The sequence below is a fragment of the Leptosomus discolor genome, chromosome 6 (assembly GCF_034619465.1).
Source record: "Leptosomus discolor isolate bLepDis1 chromosome 6, bLepDis1.hap2, whole genome shotgun sequence".
Classification (NCBI taxonomy): Eukaryota; Metazoa; Chordata; class Aves; order Leptosomiformes; family Leptosomidae; genus Leptosomus; species Leptosomus discolor.
In genome coordinates, this window is record NC_141396.1 from 23284179 (window position 1) to 23306280 (window position 22102).

General features: G+C 45.0%; 1 protein-coding gene across 3 annotated transcripts in view; it reads right to left on the minus strand.

Moving 5' to 3' along the window:
• SORBS1 (sorbin and SH3 domain containing 1) overlaps positions 1-22102 on the minus strand; it is an 81524-nt gene that overhangs the window by 6235 nt on the left and 53187 nt on the right. For 2 of the 3 annotated variants that reach the window (XM_086466360.1, XM_086466359.1), the window contains 10 exons: positions 20511-20686; positions 17416-18936; positions 16600-16685; positions 14856-15023; positions 13357-13403; positions 10195-10309; positions 9966-10091; positions 8773-8967; positions 6141-6869; positions 4697-4813 (listed from right to left, as the gene is read on the minus strand). In XM_086466360.1, coding sequence (XP_086322486.1) covers positions 4697-4813; positions 6141-6869; positions 8773-8967; positions 9966-10091; positions 10195-10309; positions 13357-13403; positions 14856-15023; positions 16600-16685; positions 17416-18936; positions 20511-20686 — 3280 coding nt within the window. Of the gene's footprint in view, positions 1-4696; positions 4814-6140; positions 6870-8772; positions 8968-9965; positions 10092-10194; positions 10310-13356; positions 13404-14855; positions 15024-16599; positions 16689-17415; positions 18937-20510; positions 20687-22102 lie in introns of all 3 variants that reach the window. The other variant, XM_086466361.1, reaches the window with a different exon arrangement.

The window sequence follows — 22102 nt, forward strand, 5'->3', positions numbered from 1 at the left end:
AGTAAAAGGCTTGCTTTCTCACAGCATCCTGAGACAGAGCAGAAGCAGAGGATAAAGAGGTTTGTGACCTCTTCAGCCCAAGCATGCTCAAAGATTTTGGAGAAGTGCAGGGTGATGAGCTCATCCCTGTCTAATTCCTGTTCTCAAAGCTCCTCTGAACCACATCTTGGACCTCTGGAGCTGTGCCCATCATTGTATTAAACTGTCTCTTCTCAAGGACTGTGACCCACTCTAGGCCAACCTTACCCCACAGCAACTCCTCTGTAGTCAGCTGTACTGTCTGGGGCTGGAACCTGGGATCACTGCCCTAAGAAACAATGCTGTTACCATGTATACTTCTACAGAGAGAAAATTAAATCTAAGTTGGATGGGCTAATTGCCATGGAATTCACATTCAAAGTATCTACTCTGGAGCCTGAAATCATCACAGGATTTCTAGAAGTCATCCCTGCCTGTCTATCATCAGCCCTGAAAGGGGCTATGGAATGGAATAATTGGAAATTTAAAATTAATACTGTGCATTCCAACTGGACATAGTAGATCAAATCTGATGAGATCAGAGCTAACTCAGGTCAAGTAGCTGGGAAAACCAATTTCGAGGCTGAGGTGAGACACAGCTGTAAGAATTTTTTTTTTTTTTAAATTCATAAAGTGCTTCTCTGCTCCATACTAATAAATTGACTGCTAGGATTGCTCCATGAGCTCGTAAGACCGCATGGTCCATTCCTCATTGATTACTTGTGATCTCCCTGACCAGCTTTTCCTCCAAGACGACATATAACTATGAATTAAATTCATTATTTGAAAGTTAAAAAATTGACACTACCTTTGAAAACTCTGTGGTGCAGGTTTGTATGCGCAATACCAGGAGGTGCAGCCTACCAGCGTCAGAAACTTGGCCATGTTTCCTTTCCTGGCAGGATCTTTTCAGGGACTTCCACGAAACAGCTGGGCAGCAGCAGAGGCCAAGCAGTCCCCTGCTCTCCTAGCAGCTCCCACTTCCTCACAAGACTAAGGACTTTTTATCTGCCTAAAGGACTAAGGCAGGACTAAGCGAATCCCCTCTGCTCGGCCTAGGCAGCACCTACCAAAGGTGGGTGTCTCTGCACTAACTCACAGGGCTACAGCTGAGCCCTACAAGTGAGGTGATGAAATACCCTGAAGTCAGCAACTACACAGCGTTAGCCAAATGGGATGAAAACTGACCAGATCAGATCCTATAATTTTGGGCTATAAATGCGCCACCGCACTGCTTCAAACAAGTGAACTTGTTAGCATGGCACCAAGGTCCAAATGCTCTTCAAACATGAGTTCGGAGAGCCCGTGTACTACCTACAGTGGTGGCTCCGTGTGCCAGAGGTGGCTGAGGAATCAGTGAGTGTGGGGCACAGCTCCAAAATATAGAACACAGAGGTTCCCCCAAAACACTGAGCCAGCTCTGCTGCTGCTGGAGGTAAACTGAGGGCCCTAAAAGTGACCACGTATTCACAACCAGTGAGGACAGCCCAACTCCTACGCCCTCAGTCACACTAGGTGCTTTGTTAAGACTAGGTGAATAAACTTAAGCAAGTGCTTAAGCGTCTACAACTCCATGTCTACAGACTACAAATATACAGTACAGTCACTCCTGAATCACAGCTGGCCACTGTTGTCACCTCATACAGAGTTTGTGGATGGGTCTAAAGGGCACCACAGGTTTGTAAGAATACCAGAAAACGTTTCTACATTAAAAGCCTAGAAAAGCCCTGAGGCAGGTTTTAACTTTTAGGAAGGAAGATGCTGGGGCTACTCAGTAGTGCTCTCCCTGCTCCTAGCGAAGTCAAGTGTCAGCGTGAGCATCCACTGCAGCTCTTGTTTACGTGTCTTCTTCCATTTCTTTCTGCTGGGAGTTAAAGAACTAGTAGCAAAGAGAAAGCTAAGCAGAACAGACTAATAGACACACAAGACAGACAGACAAATTGATATCCCCTCAGAGAAGGGCACACATCAGCAGTGATGCTCCCACACACGAAAGGAGAACCATGAGCAGGGAGGGCTCCCCAGCCCAGCCAAAAGAAAAATTGAAAACCTCTGCACACACCAAGCCCCAGCTCTGGCGAAAGCGAGGGGAAAGCTGGCCAAAGAGCTCTGACAAAAGACGCTGAAAAGGCTGCAGTGCAGAGCAGCCTGAGCTACAGGCTGTCAAAGTCAAAGACTCCCTGTCCCCTGTATCAGAAGCTGAAAGATGTGTCTGCAGCAGAAAAACGCATCTCCCACAGGGAGCAGGTACCAACTCCTGCTGCGGGCTGTGCAGCTTTGGCTTGGACAACAAAGGCGCTGGGCAGAAAGGCCGCCGTGCTGAACCTGTAGAGCAGCAGAAAGCCACTGAGGGGCGATAACAGCTTACCTTGGAGATGGTGCCAAGTAATGACCTTGCTAAGTAAGCGTAGCTGGTCTGTGCTGGGGAACACGGGTGTCTGAGCATCCGCCCTCATATGCTCTCCTACCAGCACACAGCAGCTGAAGTTACTCGCCACTCTGAGTGATTTTGTGCAAGCAGGAAGGAGCAGCCAGCCTCACCTGACATCCCTCACACTGCCGGGCGATACAGGGACCCTCGTCCAGCCATTCCTGCCTTCCCCACACCACAGCCACAGTCCAGCCTGAGGCCAAAGCTTCTGCACTGCTCACAACACTGCTGACTGACACACTGTGCTAACAGGACCTCAGAGTAAAACAGGAATTAAACTATAAAATTCCCAAGGGTCCCCTGAAGTAAATTAATTGCTGCTTAATACAATGTTTTACCAGAATATTGAAACAAATTATCTGTAAGTTATACTTGAAATATCTTTCACGTGCTGTGGGGTAATTCTTTTTTTCTTTTTAGTTTGGACTGTGAAACAAAACAAAAGGGAATAACTTCAGAATAGCTAAAAGAGCTATTGTATTTTATATTATTACTTAACGGAATAGGCAAGAACACAATCCTTACACTAGTCCTGTACCAAAGAAGTCTTAAACCTGCAAAAACCCCTGGGTTGGAATTTTGTAACTGGGGAGGTTCTCTATAATAAGAAAACTAAAATTCAAAATGGTAAAATACCTCAAACACCTGGGATGGATAGCAATGGAAACATACCACAAATGTAGTGTCTCATTTCCAGGTCTACCAAGGGCTTCTCTCATTTGATTAAAATCAATGAAAAGATGACAGATTTTTGAAAAGGCCTCTAGGGTATTACTTGCAGTTCTGCTGAAGCTGTCAGCCTCTGTATGGGTCATGCAGATAAGGAGAAGCCATTTGCACATATAAATACCACTCCTGCTCCCTAAACAACTGTAGCCCCAGAGCTGGAAAGGAGGTCAAGACTACTGATAATGTCACACACAGTTTTAACTTGACACCGACAATGCTCTGATTGTCAAAGCATATAAAATATAATTTTTGGCTTGACTTCAACTCTAAAGAAAGGCCACAGGGTCCTATTACTTCCAGGTGCAACACCCAAAATAGAACTGTATGCTAGTCAGCACTTGGGAGAAACATCTCTTCCTAAATGAGGCTCTTTGCTCCTGCTCTTTTGAATCACAAACATCCAGTGCAAGGACCAGCAGGACCAAGCAGATCAGAGGTCAGGAGAAAGGCCAACACAGAAAACTTCTCTGGAGTTTTAATGTGAAGCAGAATATATATCCTATTGGAGTCAGATATGAAACTCAAAGGGAAACAGGAGGTGGTTGTTCAGTAAAAAGTTGTGCAAGCTCACAATTGGAGGGAAATGAGGTGAATAAAGGTAACAGGAAAACTTCAGAGTTAAAGCTGTATCTTGCTCTCATAAACTGATCAAGAAAATAAGTACCCTTGGCAACTACTTCGCATGGTCATCCTGCATAAGCAGCCTGCCTGGTTCACTGATCAAGTCAAAGATTGCTTCCTCAATACCCATCACTACAATTTCAGTCCAGTTTTTTCTAATTGTGAGGTTTCTGTTTCAAATATTGCCATCTTGTGGAAGCTGCCTGGAACGGCTGACAAGGCACCAGCAGCTGCAAGCACTGCTCATCCCCGGACCCTGGGCATCCCAGCCACACAGCGCTGAGGCTAAGTTAGTTATGCTGCACAGACCCTACTGCATCCATCTTTAAAGATGTTTGTAGCTGTCAGCAGTAGAGTTGTGAACCTCTGAATCCTTCCTGAGAAGGCTGGAACAGGTCCCTGACATTGTGGATACCAAGTTGTGTATGCCTTACCCCCAGCAGCTCTGAGATGCTCAAACCCTGAATCCTGATCTCAGGTGTCAAACAAAACCTGAATCAAAGTATCTCATGCTACATTATTCCTGCTAACAAGGCCATGGATACTGCCTTATAATGCAATTGAGCTGTAGGAACTCAAGGTCAGAACTAAGTAAGCCCTGGGTTAATCCTTTGGAGGAACAGAAAATCAAATCCTCAGCTGGTACAAACTGCCAGAAACCCAGATTTGAGCTACATGGATTTGCACCAGCTGAAGATTTTGCCCATACTTGCCCTTCTGCACAGCCTGGAACTATTTTTAAATTATTTTTACAAAAAAATAAAAATTTTAAATTAATTGACAGGAGAAATACCTCACCTTGCAATCAATGAATGGCTAAACAAGCACATGACAAAACAAGGACATGGCATGGAAACAACTCCAAGTAATGGGAAAGTAATCAACAAAGATGATTACCTGTGGCTTACTGACTCTGCGTGTAAGTCTGGGAGGTGGCTGTGTTGTGACAGTAGAGGAAGAGAGGGCAGAGGAAGAAAGAGGAGCAGATGAAGATGATGCTTTTGAGTCTGCAGTCTTTTGAAGAAAAGAAAAGTTGGTCAGCTTGGCACACACTCTCTTATCACAATCACTGCTAGTGATAAGAGCAGCTGCTATGTAGTAAATTTGATGCACACACAGCAAACGTAACTCCATGCAAGGGCAAGTGCATTTTCCAGTTGGTTTGTCTGAGCTGACCACCTCATTCTGTTTTAAACATGCAGGTTATGCTTGTAAAAAATGCTACTAAAAATACATCTAGATGGTAAACAGCACAGTCCTTATACAGCTTTCAAGACACTTCTGGTTATGATTCAAGCAGAAATCAAATGATTTGTCATAAGATTTCCCAGCATGAAATGTGTCATCTTAGAAATCTTAGTTCCTCGTTATTTAATGTTGGCTAGATGGGGTATGTCACGGAGGCTATCACAGTGCATCGAAGACAGTATTTACAATGCTGTGATTTTGATCTCTCCAAACTTCCACTCTTATACAAGGTAGCATGGGAGTGCCATAATGTATTTGGGCTGGCTGTAGCCCACAACGGACCCCAAGTCAACTGAGAGCTGCAAAGCAATGCAGATCTCCTATACCAAGATTGGGGACAGAATGTATGTTGTAGAAGCTACTGGAGGGTGCCCTTATGTTCCGGCTCATTGTAACATATAGCTACATATAGCTAAAAACTCTTGGGGAAAAGTATCCCTAGGTCTAGTTCTCATTTGTGGCTATACCCTTTCACATCATTTCAGAAATGCAAAGGTAATAAATTCCACTCAATGCATAGAAAACAATCAAGCCTCCCTGACTTAGTCATGCACATCCCAGACTAGGGCTCATTAAACCACAGGCTCCAGGCTCAACAGGGGACAGCTTTTGTGATTCTAGGTGCCAGGCTGGCATTTACAAGGCTTTTCAGTCCTTGTCTTTTGGAGGAACAAATAAATCTTGTAACCAAAGGTGATCCATTGCACACTGGAAAATCTCTAAATAGTGAGGAACTGTGTGTGTTCTACACAGTGAGGTATATGAGCATGAGGCCTGTGTGATACTTTCATCTGACACATCTGGTAATAGTCACTACCTGGGACAATCACCTCCTTAGAGGTGACCAATTGAGTCAGTCCTGTGCTATTATCTATTCTAAAATTATTTTCCCTACACTCCTGAACTCTCTTCTAAAACTTTTTGATCTGCTAACCAGTGAATGCCACTGGTGACCTCTGGAAGAAGGCCTTAGGATTATCAAAAGGCTATGTGGCAGCCACTGGCTCTGCCTCGCCAGCAGAGCAGCACAAAACTTAACACACCAGTTAAAATCAGCAATTCAGAGCAGCACACACACATGCAGGAGAAGTACCTTCTTTTCCCCGCTTTGAAACTTTCCCAGATCACCTTTCCTCATGCCTCTCTTCTCTGTTTTACCTCCCTGCACAATAGCCATTAGTTCCTGACACAACTGGTTGTCCTCAGAGGAACCCACAGGTCTCTTTTCTGGGCTCACACGCATGTCTAGTTGGGATGGTTTCAGGCAGCGCTCCACAGAAATCTTGGAAGCAGCATGAGCACCCTGCTCAGGGTTGCCGCTGCCCTCTCTAGTCTTTTGGAGGCAGGCTTGGCTGCCAGTGGTGTAATGCTGCTCTGCGAGGACGCTTTCGGGGCTCTCCACTGCCCAGTGAGGGGAGTTAGAGTAGCTCACACTGGGAGAAGGGGAGCGAACAAACTTTTCTTCGCTTTGCGGAGTAGCCTGATAGAAACTGCGAGCGGAGGACTGAGGTCTGGATGAGTAAGAGGGCAACGGGGATTTAATGGACCTGGGAGTCGAGGAGCCAGAGAAATGACAATGGTGGAGGCTGACCGTGGGGGAAGGGCTGACTGCAGCAGAAGGCGAGAGATAGTCAGTGTGAGAGAGGGACACTTCAGGCGGAGAAGGCAATGGAGGAGTTATGGCAGGAGTGGTGCTAGGAGACACTCCCACGGTCAGAGCAATCCACTCAGATGTGACTGCCTGTACCTCTGGAGATAAGGCACGGCGCGCGAAAGGCAAAGGTGGAGGAGTTGGTGCATGGAGCAGCTCAGAGCTGGGAGACTTGAAGGAGACAAAAGCAGGAGAGAAAAAGAAAAAAATGAACAAAAAAATAATAAAGGAAAATACAAAACGACTGAAGAAAAGTAAAAGGAGAGAGAGTGAGTGTGGAGACGAGCAGGTCTGTGACCAAGCATGGCACGTAAGTTTTCTATGGACAGGTGCATCATGTCGGAGAACATGCTGTCCACAGCTACTCCAACCATGGAGTCCAATCTGTACCTGTGCTGCTAATACCATTCTCCAGCCTTTGCCAGGATCCCAGACACAAAATATCTTATGGAAGATCTTATACTTCATACCATATGGCTTAAGTCTCCCAGGGAGCAGCTGAAGCCACCATCCATGATGGCAGCATGCAGCATTTGACTGGCCTGCAGGCATTAATAGCTGGCACGCCAGTAACTCACACTCTGGATCTAGTCAGAATTCACTGCTGCAATGAATTTTGACTTTATCCAACTCTAGCATGAGCAATGCCTGCTCCTCAAGAAACTTGCATTGCTGAAGCTGTGGAGGAGAAAGGGACCAAAAAAGCCAGCTGTGGCTATTTGGCCTTTAGGTGATTAAAGTCGATCCTATGTTTATAAAGGCAGAACACAAAAACAAGTTCTGCCCTTAGCTATTACCACCAGTGACATCAGTGAGATCAGCTATATTAGCACTGACCAGAGCATTTCTAAGTCCTCTGCCAAGTTAGGCAAAAAAGTAAGGGAGAGAACTGATTTACTAGGGGAGGAATCAAAAGAATAGCAAAGGAAACCACAAAAAGGGTGGATATGATCCCTTCCATCAATGGGAGAAGTTTTCAGAGAGCTGGTAGCAGACAGGCCACAGCTATGGAGATTGCCAAGCTCGAACAGAAAAGCTCAGCTGAGGTCCACTTTGACAGGGAACCCCAAACAAACAAATCCTTCCTCTTTACACAGTGGCTAAGAATAAAAGCACTCCTTTTAGGGAAGATCTAGACAGACACCAGGCATCAGCCATGGCAGCCTTTCCCACCCATCCTGTACCGTACAGCCCTTCCTCCCGATCCCAGTTCTTCACTTTTTTCCTTGCAGTCTTGACCTCAGAATGACTTTGCTTTGGTCCCATGGGTGAGAGGGGGACGCACCAGAGCTTCGTGGCCACGACCTAGACATGTATGCTGACCTTCGAGTATGAGTATTTGCAGGATGAGAGCAAAACAAAGGGATTTAGAGACTCACTGCCTCCCTGACATGTTTCCCATAGCAAACATTCTGGGATCCCCATACAATTCCTACTGGCATTTTGATTTCTGGTTTGAACTGCATTATGGTTTGTAGTGACTCTAATATTCAAGGAAGATCCCAGACTGGCCTGCCAGTAAATGAACCTGAATTCATTTAGCACCAATTTCAAATAATACAAGGTGCTTCCTGACCCCATCTCCCAAAACATTTAGGAATAAGTATACAGCTTGACTCAAGCTACCGGAATCAACATAATGACTCCAACAGACTAGAAGTCTGAGATGTCCTTTTAATAGTCATAATAAAAAATTCACTCATCACAGTGGAGGTCTATAAGTGTAAACATGCACTCAGGAGGAGCTGGATCACCAATTCATTCCATCTCTGCAGCGAAATTTATTCAGACGGCTGTGAACTGTAGCCCTTTTAACCTGGCCTGAATTTAAGCTACAGATCAGAGATGAAAAGCTGAGTCTCCAAATCCCCAAATGACGTGTTCATTAACCTTTCTGGCAAGTGAAACACCAGCTTTTCTTGCAGTTGCAGAATACTGCAGGGACCATATGGCTTTTACTGTGCAAAACCCTAGTCTTAGCTAAAGCTTTTTTCAGCTATTGCTTCTTGCAGAGCAATGGCAACATCCCTCTGTTCTGCAAGGTGCTGTAACCAGCTACAGCTAGTCCAAATACCTGTGGTGAAGCTGTCATGCTGCGGTTAGGGGAGAGGGACATTGGTGGGTCAGGATAGTCAATGGCATTCTTGACCACTGGTCGTTTGAGCACCTCCACGTAAGTGACAGGGAAAATGCCTTGGCGATTGGTGCCAGAGATTTTTCCTTCATACCAATTCTCATCCACCCGTCGAATCAACGTGATCCTTTCACCCTGTGGGAAGGAGGAGTAATGAAGTCCTGACTTTAGCATATTTCATCATTCCAAAGCAGATTACATTTTTAATCTTGCTGCAGCTGACTTAAAACAATCAGTAGCTCTCAGCCTCCCCTATTTCCCAGTTATGTGGTCCTAACCTCTAGGTGGGAACATTTTTCAATTCAGAGAAGGAGGGAATGCAGATGTTCTGATGCTGACTTGAGCTGTCTGCAGGCTCGGTCATGCTCACACTTTCAAGACCCTCCTTTGCCAAAGCCAGTTTCACACTGACCATGAGACTCCCAGGGGTCTGAGGTACACAGAGAGTATGCACAGGTCTGCAGTTTAAACTAGGTCTCTCTATGCTCTCTCCTGTTTTGCTGACTATGAAGTGACTTCCAGATCCTTAATATAAACTGCAAGCCCCACCTTTCTGTATAATTAAAAGACAGACAAGATCTAATCTGAGCATCAAAACAGAAGGCTGGTTGAGATGGAGAAATGCTGCTACCTAAATATGGCTAACTTTGTTCTGAACAGCCATTCCACAACCCATTCCTGTCCCTTAACTCTGCAGACAGGTCTAGCCAGTCACTTCAATACCACAGAACCTTCACTTGGTCTGTCCTCAATGATTTGGCTTGTCCTGTGAAGGAAGGTGAATTCAGTTTCCTTCTTTTCTGTATCGGCATTCTCATGTGACTGTGTGCATCTCCACCGGAGACATGCCACCGAATATCCAATTTGCCTTGCAAAGCCAGGCTTCCAGCACTTGTGCTCCAAGTAACCTCTCAGCTAGCCCTAAGGAAGCAACTGGCACTTCTTGATTCAGCAGCACTCTCACTACAATGCCATAATGACTATGGAGTAAAAAACATAGGTGATGAGAAGGAAACCTTTCTGAACACAGAATTCATCTTATTGGAGCTTTCATTTGGAAATTGCAAGTTATTAGTGTTAAAAAACTTCAGCATTTGTCTGGGTTCAATTCATCAGCACAAGAAAAGTCCTACCTTTCTGAAGGACATTTCCACTTGGGTATCGCCATTGAAGTTGAACTTAGCAATAGCATCTCCATACTCCAATACTTGCAATGGTGATGGCTTTTTGGGCTGAGCTTTCTCAGCTGGTGGGAGAAGCTAGAATGAACAAACACAATCAGATGAGTCACAAAAAGCCCATAAATTGGTCACTGGCAGAAAGGGAGTGGGCAAAGAGAACACCTGCAAGGAAAGCAGCTACCTCTATGTATGATCGTGGGAAGATGCCAACTCTGCCATGGTGTTCACCTTCATACCAGTTCTGGTCAATCTGCTTGTAAATGTAAACAATATCTCCTTTTTGCAGAGGAAGTTCCCTGTTAACAACACAAGCACTCTATCAGAACTTCACTAGAGAGCCAATGTGTTTTTCTGTCCACCAATTCCTAGGTACCAAGGTCTGCATCAGCCCTGTTGATACAAATCGCGTTCCACCCAAAGTGAAAGCTACATGTTGAGAATTACCCTTTTCATATCATGATGTGCAGGGACTCTCTTGCTCTTTGGGCATCCTGTCAAAAAAGCTGGCCTGTAAGAGCCCTACTAACCGCACACCCTCCAGCAGCAAGGGGGTCAAGCTCAAGCAAAAGATGCCACTGGCTGCCTTCCATGTTGGATACCTTAAGCAGTGCTCAATTCCTGTTTTGAAACAGGTCATGTCACAAGTGCCTTCCAAAGAGACACATGATTTTAATGGAAGCTAGTTTGCTAATTAGATGAACCCCCTCACACGCCAATGTTGATTCTGCAACAATTACACTTCTGGTCAACCTGTGGTTGTGCAACTCCTGACCTCACCTGGGCTAACAACTGGGATTTCAATCTACAGTCTTCAGTACTAAAATGATGAATGTCTGGAGCTTGAGCAATTCCCACTGTGGGCAGGTTGTACTAGGCTCATAAACATAGCATGGTAGGTTTATTATGGAAGAAAGCCTCCTGGGGGCTATCGCAGGTCAAATGAAGCACGTGATTGGGAAAAGCCAGCACGGATTCACCAAAGGCAAATCCTGCTTGATAGATCTGGTCACCTTCTATGACAAAGTAACCTCCTCAGTTGATGCGGGGCGAGCGGTGGATGTTGTCTACTGGATTTCTCCAAGGCTTTCAATATGGTTCCCCACAGCCTCCTCCTAGAAAAACTGATGCGTTACAGTCTAGGTAAGTGGTCTGTGTGCTGGGTGGGGAGCTGGCTGACAGGCCGCACCCAGAGCGTGGTGGTAAACAGGTCTTTTTCAAACTGGCAACCTGTCACAAGTGGTGTACCCCAGGGATCAATATTGGGCCCAATGCTGTTTAATATCTTCATAAGTGATCTAGATCATGGGATCAATTGTACCCTCATGAAGTTTGCTAATGATACCAAACTGAGAGGGGAAGTGGACACTTTGGAAGGGAGAGCCACACTGCAGGAAGACCTGGATAAGCTGGAAGAGTGGGCTAAGAAAAACCTTGTAAGTTTGCCAAGTATTGCACCTGGGAAAACGTAATCCAAGAGTACAGCACAGGCTGGGATCTACCTGGCTGGAGACCAGCTCTGTGGAAATGGACCTGGGGGTCCTGGTGGACAACAAGCTCAATACGAGTGAACAGTGTGCTGCAGTGGCAAAGAAAGCCAACAGGATGCTGGGTTGCGTCAACAAGGGCATCAGCAGCAGAGATAAAGAAGTCATTATTCCACTCTGCTCAGTGCTTGTCAGGCCGCACCTGGAATACCGTGTTCAGTTTTGGTCCCAGCTGTACAAAAAAGATGTGGACAGGCTGGAAAGGGTCCAGAGTAGGGCCACAAAGATGATCAAAGGACTGGGAAGCCTGCCATATGAGGAAAGGCTGAGAGGATTTGGTCTGTTCAGCCTTGAGAAAAGAAGGGTTAGGGAAGACCTTATGACCATGTTCCAATGTTTAAAGGGTGGCTACAAAGAAGACGGAGACTCCCTTTTTACAAGAAGTCACATGGAAAAGAAGAGGGGTAATGGGTACAAGTTACTTCTGGGGAGATTCCAACTAGGCACAAGAGGAAAAATTTTCACAGCAATCAGCCACTGGAATAACCTCCCCAGGGAAGTGGTGGAGTCCTCAACATTGGACACTTTTAAGATTCAACTGGACAAGGTGCTGGGTCATCTTATCTAGGCCATGCTTTTCCCAAGAAAGGTTGGAGCAGGTGATCTTTGAGGTCCCTTCCAACCTGCTATTCTATGATTCTACGACACTACTTGGGTCCCCACAGGAAAACGAAGAACCCAGCCTTTCCTAACATGATTTTCACAAGCTCTCCTTTACTTTTGTCTGGCATCCTGGTACGTTCTGCTCAAGGGACACAACAGTTACACCTTACATCTGCCTCAGTTTTATTACAGGTGCTGGGAAGATGTAAATCATTACAAATGATCACCTATATATAGAGAGAGATAGATAAATATATAACAAAATATTCCTAGGACATTAACATCTGAGAGGAAAAACAGAAGGTCCTTTACTGAATTCTATTATTCTTTCTTCCCTCCCTAGCAATGTTAAAATGAGGGCTTCTCCAGGCTCATGCAGAGGGCAAGGCCTTCCAGGCTTTCTCTTCACAGCAGTATTCCCCCAAAAGAACAAGCAGTGCTGTGTGATTCTCCTGAGGGACCACAACAGGGCTCAGAGGTACAACAATGCCACCAGAAACATCCACTGGTGTATCCACAGATGCCAGGGGAGCAGTGACCACCCTGTACCCTTATAGGTCCTGAATCAGGAAAATCCTGAGTCAAGTGCCCGCCTACAGGCTTAAAGGTAGGCATCTGTTTAAGTCCCTTGCTGACTTTGGGCTATGCTTAATGTAATGAAAAGGATGCTGCTGTTCTGCACATCTATGTTGTTCTGACCATCTGTGTGGCAGATTTACACAGTGAGTTACTGACTAACACAGTTCTTCCAGCTCCTAAATCAGAACACAACCAGGGGAATCCCTACCAAATCCAGTACAAGGGCAGTGACAGAGCTGCTGCCAAAAGGTCTGACCCAGCCATCCTGCTTACAAGGTGCATGGAGGAACAGCGGCCATAGTGCTCTCCTATGGCTCCACCCATGCTCAGAGCAGAGCACTCACTTGTTCCAGTAAAGAATGAAGGTTTGCCCTAAAAATCACAGGGGATATAGATGCACTGAGAAAGAAGAGATTTTTCCTAAAGGTCCTTTAGAGGCTATGACCTGCAAGATTCCTGTTACTTTTCCCTGCCTTACTACGGAAGCCTTTGCTTTGAGCTGCTGGAAAGACACTCACGAAACATAAATCCAATTGCATGACACTTCAGAAATGCAGCATCCTAGGGGAAAAAGCAGAGGAAGAACACTCAAGGCAGTAGTAACAAGCTGTACTCACTTTAGCGTCTGTGCTTTAAAGTCAAACTTGGCTCTAGCAGGTCTCATCTAGAGATCAAAAAAATAAACACATTAAAGTAGTAATTAGGCTTTCAGCCTTCTGAGGAAAAGCACACAAACTCTCTTCTATAGCTAACATTAGTCTGGGGAAGAAATTGAACGTAGGTATTCTGCTACAAGCTTGTGTGCAACTGGTACTACAGTCCAAATATGCTGGACCGGTCTCTCCCACCAGGGCAAAAAGTGTCAACTTCTGGTATAACAGTAATTAAGAGCACTACAGGAAATGGATTTAACAGCAGTAAACTTTTGAATGTGACAAAACCTGGTGAATGAAAGCTGCTCCAGTAACTATAGTTACTGGTGCTCTGGGACCAAATTTCCCTTGACATGTGAATGGAAAAGCAAAATTCACTAGCTGGGAAAAAACCAGTACGGTGGGTTTTTTTTGACGTGACTCTTATTATTACCTGGCCCTGATGAATCCTGTAATGTGACCCATGTACTCTGTATAAATTGATAGGAAAGAGACAAAGGTGAGGAGGAAATATGAATAAATTAAGCATGTTTCTAAAAAAATGTCTTCAGTGGCTATAAAGCCAAAGAGGACATTGACAGCAGGCCTAGGCTTTAAAGCTTGATTTACTTGGCTGATTTTCTAATGGCCACAAAATATTCAGACAATTTTAAAGTAATTTTGGTAATAGACCACAAAAGAAGAAGTAGTCACATTTATGTGGCACCAGAGCATTTGAAACTACATAAAGGGCAGACAAGCATACTCCATCCACATGGTGACCAACTCGACCACCCTCGCAATGCAGCACCTCTGGGAAAACAGAGCTGCTGTCAAGAGCCACAGCAGCAATCCCCAAGGCAGGAAAAAGCACTTGCCCAGGACACCTGGACTAGCATCCAGCCCTCAGGAAAACTGCCTTGGGCTCATGGAAAAAGCATCTACGTCCTCCTTTGTCTCTTTCAGAAAGCCCAACCAGGTTGTACACAGTGAAACATGCTGAGACTTTTCCCAATTGTTTCTACAGGACATTAAGCATCTTTCAAGAAGAGTAGAAACAATCTATTTCTAAAAAAAAAAACCTATGAGACAGTCACATGGCCAGGATCAACAAGACATGAAGTTTCTAAGCATAAGGCACAGACAAGAAGACAATGTAGCAATATGAGGCAAAAGATGTAGAACGCCTTTGATTCACTAAAGTAGCTGATATTTAAAGGCATGCATCACAGGTGTGCACCAGCAATTCTCAGCAGGCATGCTTTAACATATGCAGCTTGGTATAGAGATAAATTAATTTATCAGGCACAAGAGCCAAAGCAGATCTAAATGAAGCCAGAATGGGAAAGGGGAAGGTGGAAAAAAAAAAAACAAAACAAACCAAACGACATTCTCTGAAGAGCTAATGTCGGCCTAAAGCACAACATTGTGAGAGGCAAATATTGCTTTGGGTCAAGCAGCAGATTGAGGTAACTAAAACAGACCTCTGACCCAGATTTCCTCTTTGCTGTATCGTCTACATTTAGGAGGTCCCCAAATCGCTCATTAGTGATAAACTGATGGTGCGTTGGAATAACCCCTGTGTGCCTTCTAGCTGCAATATCAGCTTCTTCTTGCTCACGTTTAAGCCGTCTCTGGTCCTCTAAAAGTTTCTGCCATAAAATTGCATAAAATGGGCAGTAAATCATCTAGTTAAAGGCATTCAAAAGTTGCCATACATGTACCTTAAATAAAATTTCTGAGGTCCCAGGAAATAGCTGGGATTTTACAGTTCAATATAAAATACTGATTCTACTAACCACACAATACGCTTTCATTTGGCAAGCACAGAAGGTACATCACCATTATGGCACAACCGAAATCCAGCTCATATGGAAGATTTGATCCAAAGCTGATGGAAGTCAAAGAGGAGTTTCTCTAAGTTTTGGCCAGGTCCTGGGAGCTTCTAAGACGACTGCTGATAATGCAGAGGGCTGATCCAAACTCCCTTCAACCAACAAGGAGTTTCTCTCATTGACTTCCAGGAGACCTGAATCAGCCCCACAGGTAAGTTCTGAGGCACCAAACTCCCCTGAGCTTTGCAAGGAGCCTGTGAGAGTGCCTAACCAGCTGCAGGTATCAGGTTCTCCTGTATGTCCCTCAGTTTCATGTAATACACTTCATAAAATAAAGCAAATAAACCCCAAAGAATAATTTTGGGCTTCTGAAGTCTCTGGCATACTAATGGAAACACGCATTCTTGAGTACCTGGGCAGAAGGATTCTTCCACCTTTTGGGGCTGACTGTAGGCTGAAAAGTTCAGCTCTATGCTAACTCATTTGAAGCCAGCAGGTCTTAGTGAATTCAGAGTTTTGCTCTTACGTGAGTTTTTATGCTGGAATTTGGGGGAAAACTAACTGTTTCCTACGAGAAGGCACAAAAAAATGTATTTTTCACATAGGAATTAAGAGCAGGTTTTATCGTATTTCAAAGCATCCATAAATGTTATTTGAACTTAGAAAGTTAACACTAAAAATACGCTTTTATTCCCCAAGCAGTGAAAATTAATTCCAGCTTCCTGGAAAGCAATCACTTTATAAATTCTTTAACTTAGGTTGAATACAGTCAGTGCTGAAAAATCTGTGTGGCTTTCCTATTATTTTGGCTTGTCCCAGTGTTGCCTAGCCATTTCAAAAAGGACTGCTACATTCTGTAGTCAACAACTTGAGACACTATAAAGAATTCTAGTTCGCACTGGGGGGAAACTTCACACATTCCAACAGCTTAAAATATCTTCACATGTGCTGTTCAAAACATGAGAACCCCCACAAGAAAAAACACTGTTCTCACCAGTTTGATTAATACTGACTCAAGTGGCTTGCCTGGAGAACCATAAAACCTCAACTCACTTACAGAACCATTGCATTTTTTTCTGTGCGTATTGGGGTGTTACACCACATCTCACATATATTTCAACCTTTTTACATTCTTTAAAGCCCCCATATTTTGTGCAATTGATAAGAACGATCGGGTTCATTTTAAACAAAAGCTGAACTGGACTACACATGATACATTAAACCAGTGACAGAGGTAGTATAAAAATCAAAACATACTAGTTCAAGCTTGTTGCCATGACTTCCAATATACATAGCCATGGACATACAAGCTGTCCTTATATAAGGCTGAATGCTGTATTTCTTGTATGTGGACCTGCTACAACTGTTATTAGGCCATAAAAGAGGGCATTACCTCTTTATCATCATGCCGTCTGCGGATAATTTCTTCTGGAGTTTCCATGTAATCAACTGGTGCAAAATGCCTTGGTGATTCTGAATCTACTTCGAAACAACATAAGGAAGTTAAAATACGGATGGATTTATCTGGCATAACCAGAAAGGAAAAAAATAGATATTTTTAAACAATTTGTTTCCATTACGACAGTAAGGATTCTCAATTGCCATTGACCAAATTGCCAATCAGATGTCGATAATTTATCCATTTTCATTTTTTTCCCTTTTGGGCTGTACTTGTGAACAAAGATCCAAAAACAGGGAGAAAATAACAGTACAGGAAAGTGTAAAGACAAAGAAAGACTTTGTGAAGAAAAGATTTGCTGCCATCAAAATATGACTTGGCATTTTACTGTTGAGAAAAATTCAATACACACACACGCACACACACACAACTAGACCTTGAGAAACTGCTCCTTAAAGCAAATCATCTGGGTTTGTTTTATATTCCCATACATGCAAACGATATAGGATAAAAATATCTCATGTTGAGATTCTTGCATCCCCGGAGCTGCTTGAGAGACAAACTGAACCCGGTATTATTAGAAAGGCAGAAGAAATTGTTTCTCAGAAGTGCAACTGTTAACAAGTCCTGAACAAAAACGCTCAGCAAGACACACAAAGGACATTACACACACTAGGGGAAAAAACAGAGAGAGAGTCAGGGGAGATAAAGGTGGGGAGTAAAAATGCAAAGGTTGTGGAAGAAAAAGGGGAGGAGAAAGAAAGCAAGAAGACAGATGAAGGAACACTGGTAAAGAACACAAAAAGCCACCTCCTAGGTACGTCCCAAGTTCACTTTGCGGGTTGTTGTTTGTGTCCAGGCTGTGACAGAGGGCATATGGAACAGGGTTCCCATTGCTTAAGGAGTCAGGAGTGTCAGCCCGGCCCATGAAGCTATCTCGGATAGATCCCATGGTGGGGAAGTAGCTAAGCCTCTCCACAATGTCAAAGGAAGACAGGCGCCTGGGGGCTAGAGGCCTGCTTCTGGAGCACAGTTGGTGCTGGGAGTGGTGACTCTTGTCTCCTACACTCCCCTGCAGCTGTATGGGGCCATCTGGGTTCTCAGGGCTGGGCACTGCTGGGCTTCCTGGGCAGTCTGGGAGTGGAGTCCTGCAGGATTTGTTTTGGAAGGGCTTTTTCAATCGGAAGGGGAGTGGGCTCATTAGGTAGACGTTTCTGGGGAGCATGTGTCTGTCCCCATACACATCCCCTTTGGAATCAGGGTTCCTGGAGGCCTGCTGCTGCTCATGCCTTCGGATGGTAGTGAATCTGGTGTAGGAAGCTGGGCATGTGCCTTTGCATCTGTTGATTTTATGCTTCTGAGGCCCATTGAGGTTGCTGCTGCTGCTGCCACTGTCATTGGATGCATTTGAGAGGAGATCTATCTCATCCGTGCAAGCTGAAAGTGTGTCCATAGGGATGGCGTCACTGACATCTGAAGCCGTGTCCTCCATGTTGCTGCAGGAGTGGGAAGATTTATCTGCCAAGCTGGCAGCATCCTTCTCTTCTTGGTGTGCTTTTGGCAAATCCAGAAGAAACTCTGCAGAGTAGGCAGAACTCAGACAAGTTTTAGACTGGAGAGAAGTGGTGAATTTGTTTTGTCCAGTGGAAAAGTCAAGCGAGGGCATTGATCGGGATCTCTGGATCAGCTGCTCAAAGGCACTGATACGGGAGGAAACTGTGTGTTTGGGGATCTGCTCTGAATCCTCTCGACTAAGGCTGTGCTCCATCCTGTCCTTTGCTTCATTCTCAAAGTGAGATGCAATATCCCTCACGCTGCAGGAGGAGACTGTGCCCAAATGGATCCTGGACCGGTTGATCTGGTGCATGTCTTTGTACAGCATTGTAAACTCCATCCCATTCTTCCTGGAGGCAGGAAACAGGTAGCCTTTCCTAGAGTTGGTGCTATACTCCTGAAGGCTCATGGTACTGCTGGATTTGATGGCATACTCCTGCTTCGACTTCATCAATATGTTTTCTATGTTTTCCCCTATGTCTACCATGAAAGCTTTTTTATTATCAAACAAAGCAATGGAGCTACGAAGGTTTTCGCAGCTTTGAGCTTTCTCATGAGACAGCAAGATACCCTTCTTGTCCTGCACAAGAGCAGCTGGAGCTGCTAGTTTGGGTTTGAATTTAGAAGGGAGAATTTCAGTAATGCAGGCTTTTGCAGCTGATAAGGGCTTCTTATGTTTACATGCGTGACCTAACATACCAGCATGACTAGCGTTAAAGGTTCGGCTATTAACTGAAGAGGGTGCAGTCATATGAGCATTCCCACCTTTACGATCCACTGGTAAGCATGCAGAATAAAATAAATACAACCTGTTAGCTTAAGTGCTAGAAAGCTATTGAGAAAGGAGAAAGAACATGCTTGGATTTCATAAAATGCACTTTAAAGAAACAAAATTCCAAAACATAAAGAAAAGCAGAAAGAAACTGCACAATAAGCCACGCTTACAGGAGTAGGTGAAGCACTGCTAACATCTCTATAATGACAGGCTTGGCCAGAAGCAGACCTGGAGCACTTTGAGGGGATCCTCCTAAAAACTGCTAAGCAGCATCAGCTTCCAGGGAAGCTGTGGCACCATGGAAAAGGGCAGCTGAACTCTGGGCAAGATCGGGGTGTCAGCAAGAATGCAGAGGCACTAACATTGCAAAAATGGCTTAATACCAAGCCTGTAATCACACCTGCTACGGACTCACCACAGTGCTTGCCAAACTGTATATTCCTGGGAGGGAGAAGACAATCAGCGCTGACTGTGCTAGCACAAGCAGGCCACATCAGCTGGCCTTGCCCAAAAGCTACCTGCTTAGAGATTCACCATACTAGGAATAAGCTGAGTGTCTTTCAGACAACATGGTTGGCCACGTTTGCTTTAAAAATCAAGGAGTCAGATCAGTATGTTGTTTTTCGTAAGTCAGATCCAGTCTGGGTTCAGCTTAGGCTGCAGTTTTTAGGTCTGTTTCCAATTTGAACTCAAACTCAAATGTCAAAATAATCCTTTAGGTTCAATTGTAGTTTGGGGAACAGTAACTGAACAGATTCTTTTCTTCAGATCCAGTTTGACTCCCTGCCCTACAGGCCTGACATAATGCTGAAAAACAGATGGAAGATGGAGACAAAGAGAGACGTTTTTGGCATGAGGTACTACTTTTAGCGAGAGCGATTCAGAAACCAAACACATTCCTTCCCTAGTCCTCTCCCCATCTCAAGCCATTTTTAGGTTGAAGTTGGCTCTGAGATACATTCCCCAACAGAACTCCCTGATGGGAGTCAGGCTCTTCCTTGTCCTAATCTTCTAGAGAGTCCACCATGGGGGGAGGAAAAGGGAGGAGATGAAGCAGTCTCTGCTGCCTCACTGTCTCAGGCTCTGCAGGGCATGGCTGGTTCAGTGTCCCTTGCATTCTCTGCACACCTCTTGCAGGCAGGAGGCTGTGGAGCACATGGTGCCAGCTACACGAAGGTAGCCAGGCCAGCAGACATGGTGTGGCCTGCAAAATCTCACAGCAGGAAGAGCAGAAAAGGCAGGGAAGGGCTCTAGCATGGCAAGGGAGTGGGAGCAGATGGATAGCAAGGCCAGCCTGAGCAGCCCCAAGGAAGAACATGAGGGTGTGAGATGCGGCTGAGTGAGCTGGTCCTTGTTGGGAAGCAGAACCTTGGATCAGATAAAGGGGTCATGACAAATATTGGCCAGTATGGTCTGAGAGAAAAAAGGAGGGAAAACTGGGGATGGCAAAAAGGAAGGACAGAGGAAACCTCAACTGGCTTGAACTGGACTCTAAACCCTGCAGCAGTTTGCCCCTTATCACCTGGCTTTTGACACTGTGCGAAATGGAGAAGAGGTTAGTGCCCTGGCCACCTACCTTTTGTGGAAGCAGAGCTAGAAGGTCGCTTGAGACCACTCAGCCCCTGGAACGGGATATCTCCACCTTCCAGCACACTCTTGTAAATCTGCCTTTCATTCTCCAAGCCAGCAGGGTCCCCCAGTGCTGGTTCTGACTCCCTCTTCACTGCATGGTAGTTGGGTGAATATGTGGAGCTGGAAAACACAAAAAAGGGGGAGGGACGCCAGTGGGTCACTTCTGCTTGCTGAGAGCTTCATGCAAAGAAAGAGAAAACCACACTTGTGAACCCAGAATAGACTGTGTATGAAGAACAAGTACCGAATGAAGATATTGTGAATACATGGTGATAATATTCTAGGTTTGGCACTACCGTAGCATTCTCCACCTGAAGAAACTCTCCCAGCTCAGTCCCCCAGAAAACTGGTGGTAGAAGAGCACTCCTCCTTTATTTTAAGATGCATGATTTCTTTGCAGACAGCAGAAATTCACTGGCTAGCTAAAAATACCACAAATATCTTCCAGCTCCCAGTCCTCTCTCCTCAAACACTAGCCATGCCTGTCCCGTGCTTATAAAGCACAGCTGCTCAGGAGTTCATCGCAACCAGTTTAGCCTCCCAGTTAATACTATAGCTCAAGGCTCCCAGAACAATCTCTCAAGCCCATCAGTGAGGGACCACGCAGAGAAGAAATAGTACAGGGCTATAGACACTACTGTTTTAAATGCCAAAGAAATTCCCAGATGTGCAAGTTCTGCTCAGCTTTGCCTCAGGCTTCCACTACAGGGAATGAAAAATCCTGGACTCTAGGTCTACCATGCAGATGTATAAACAAAATGCTTTTAATATGAGTACAATTTTCTTAGGCTTTTAAAGGCTGAACCTTTATTACAAATCTGTTTCCTCAGTCATGAATCTAAGCACAAGTATACTCCCACATCTGATTGGTGAATTTCACTATTTTCTCTCTAAAAAAATACCCAACAATGTGTCCTGGTTTGGGCTAAATCAGAACTAATTCTGTTCTAGTGCTTTAACTTTTCAGTTAAGTCTCCTCTAACTACCAGCACTTTCTGAAACAGCAGCATGTTTTTCCAGACAGTGACTGCTCCTAGCAGTGATAAGGCCTGATGTTTATAGTTCGTACCAAGGAATGGTGTGCAGAGAGGCCCTTGCTTATACTTGTTCTTATGGCGACCAAGGCCACTGCTAAATCTTGTACTCCGTGTTGGGGTGCCAGGAGTGAAAAGGGTCGCACCTACAGGGAGGAGCGAACTGGACAGGTGACCCAAACCTGACCAACAGAGTATTCCATCCCATAGACGTCATATTCAGTATAAAGCTGAGAGATCACGAGGCTCTCGTCCCTTCGCTCTTCTTTGATGGCCGACATCTGAGGAGGACTGATCCGTGCATCCCTGAATCCAGTGCCTGAGTCCAGCTCCTGCATCCCGTCCCTGTCTGCTGCCGAGTCCAGCCTGGGACTGCCCCAGTGCCAGCCCTGCGGTGTGGTGGTGACGTATTGTCATCAGGGTGGGGGGAGTTGGGTTCGGTATTGGTTTTGTATATATTTGTACATACTGTATATATTTCATTTTTTCCTTATTCTTATTA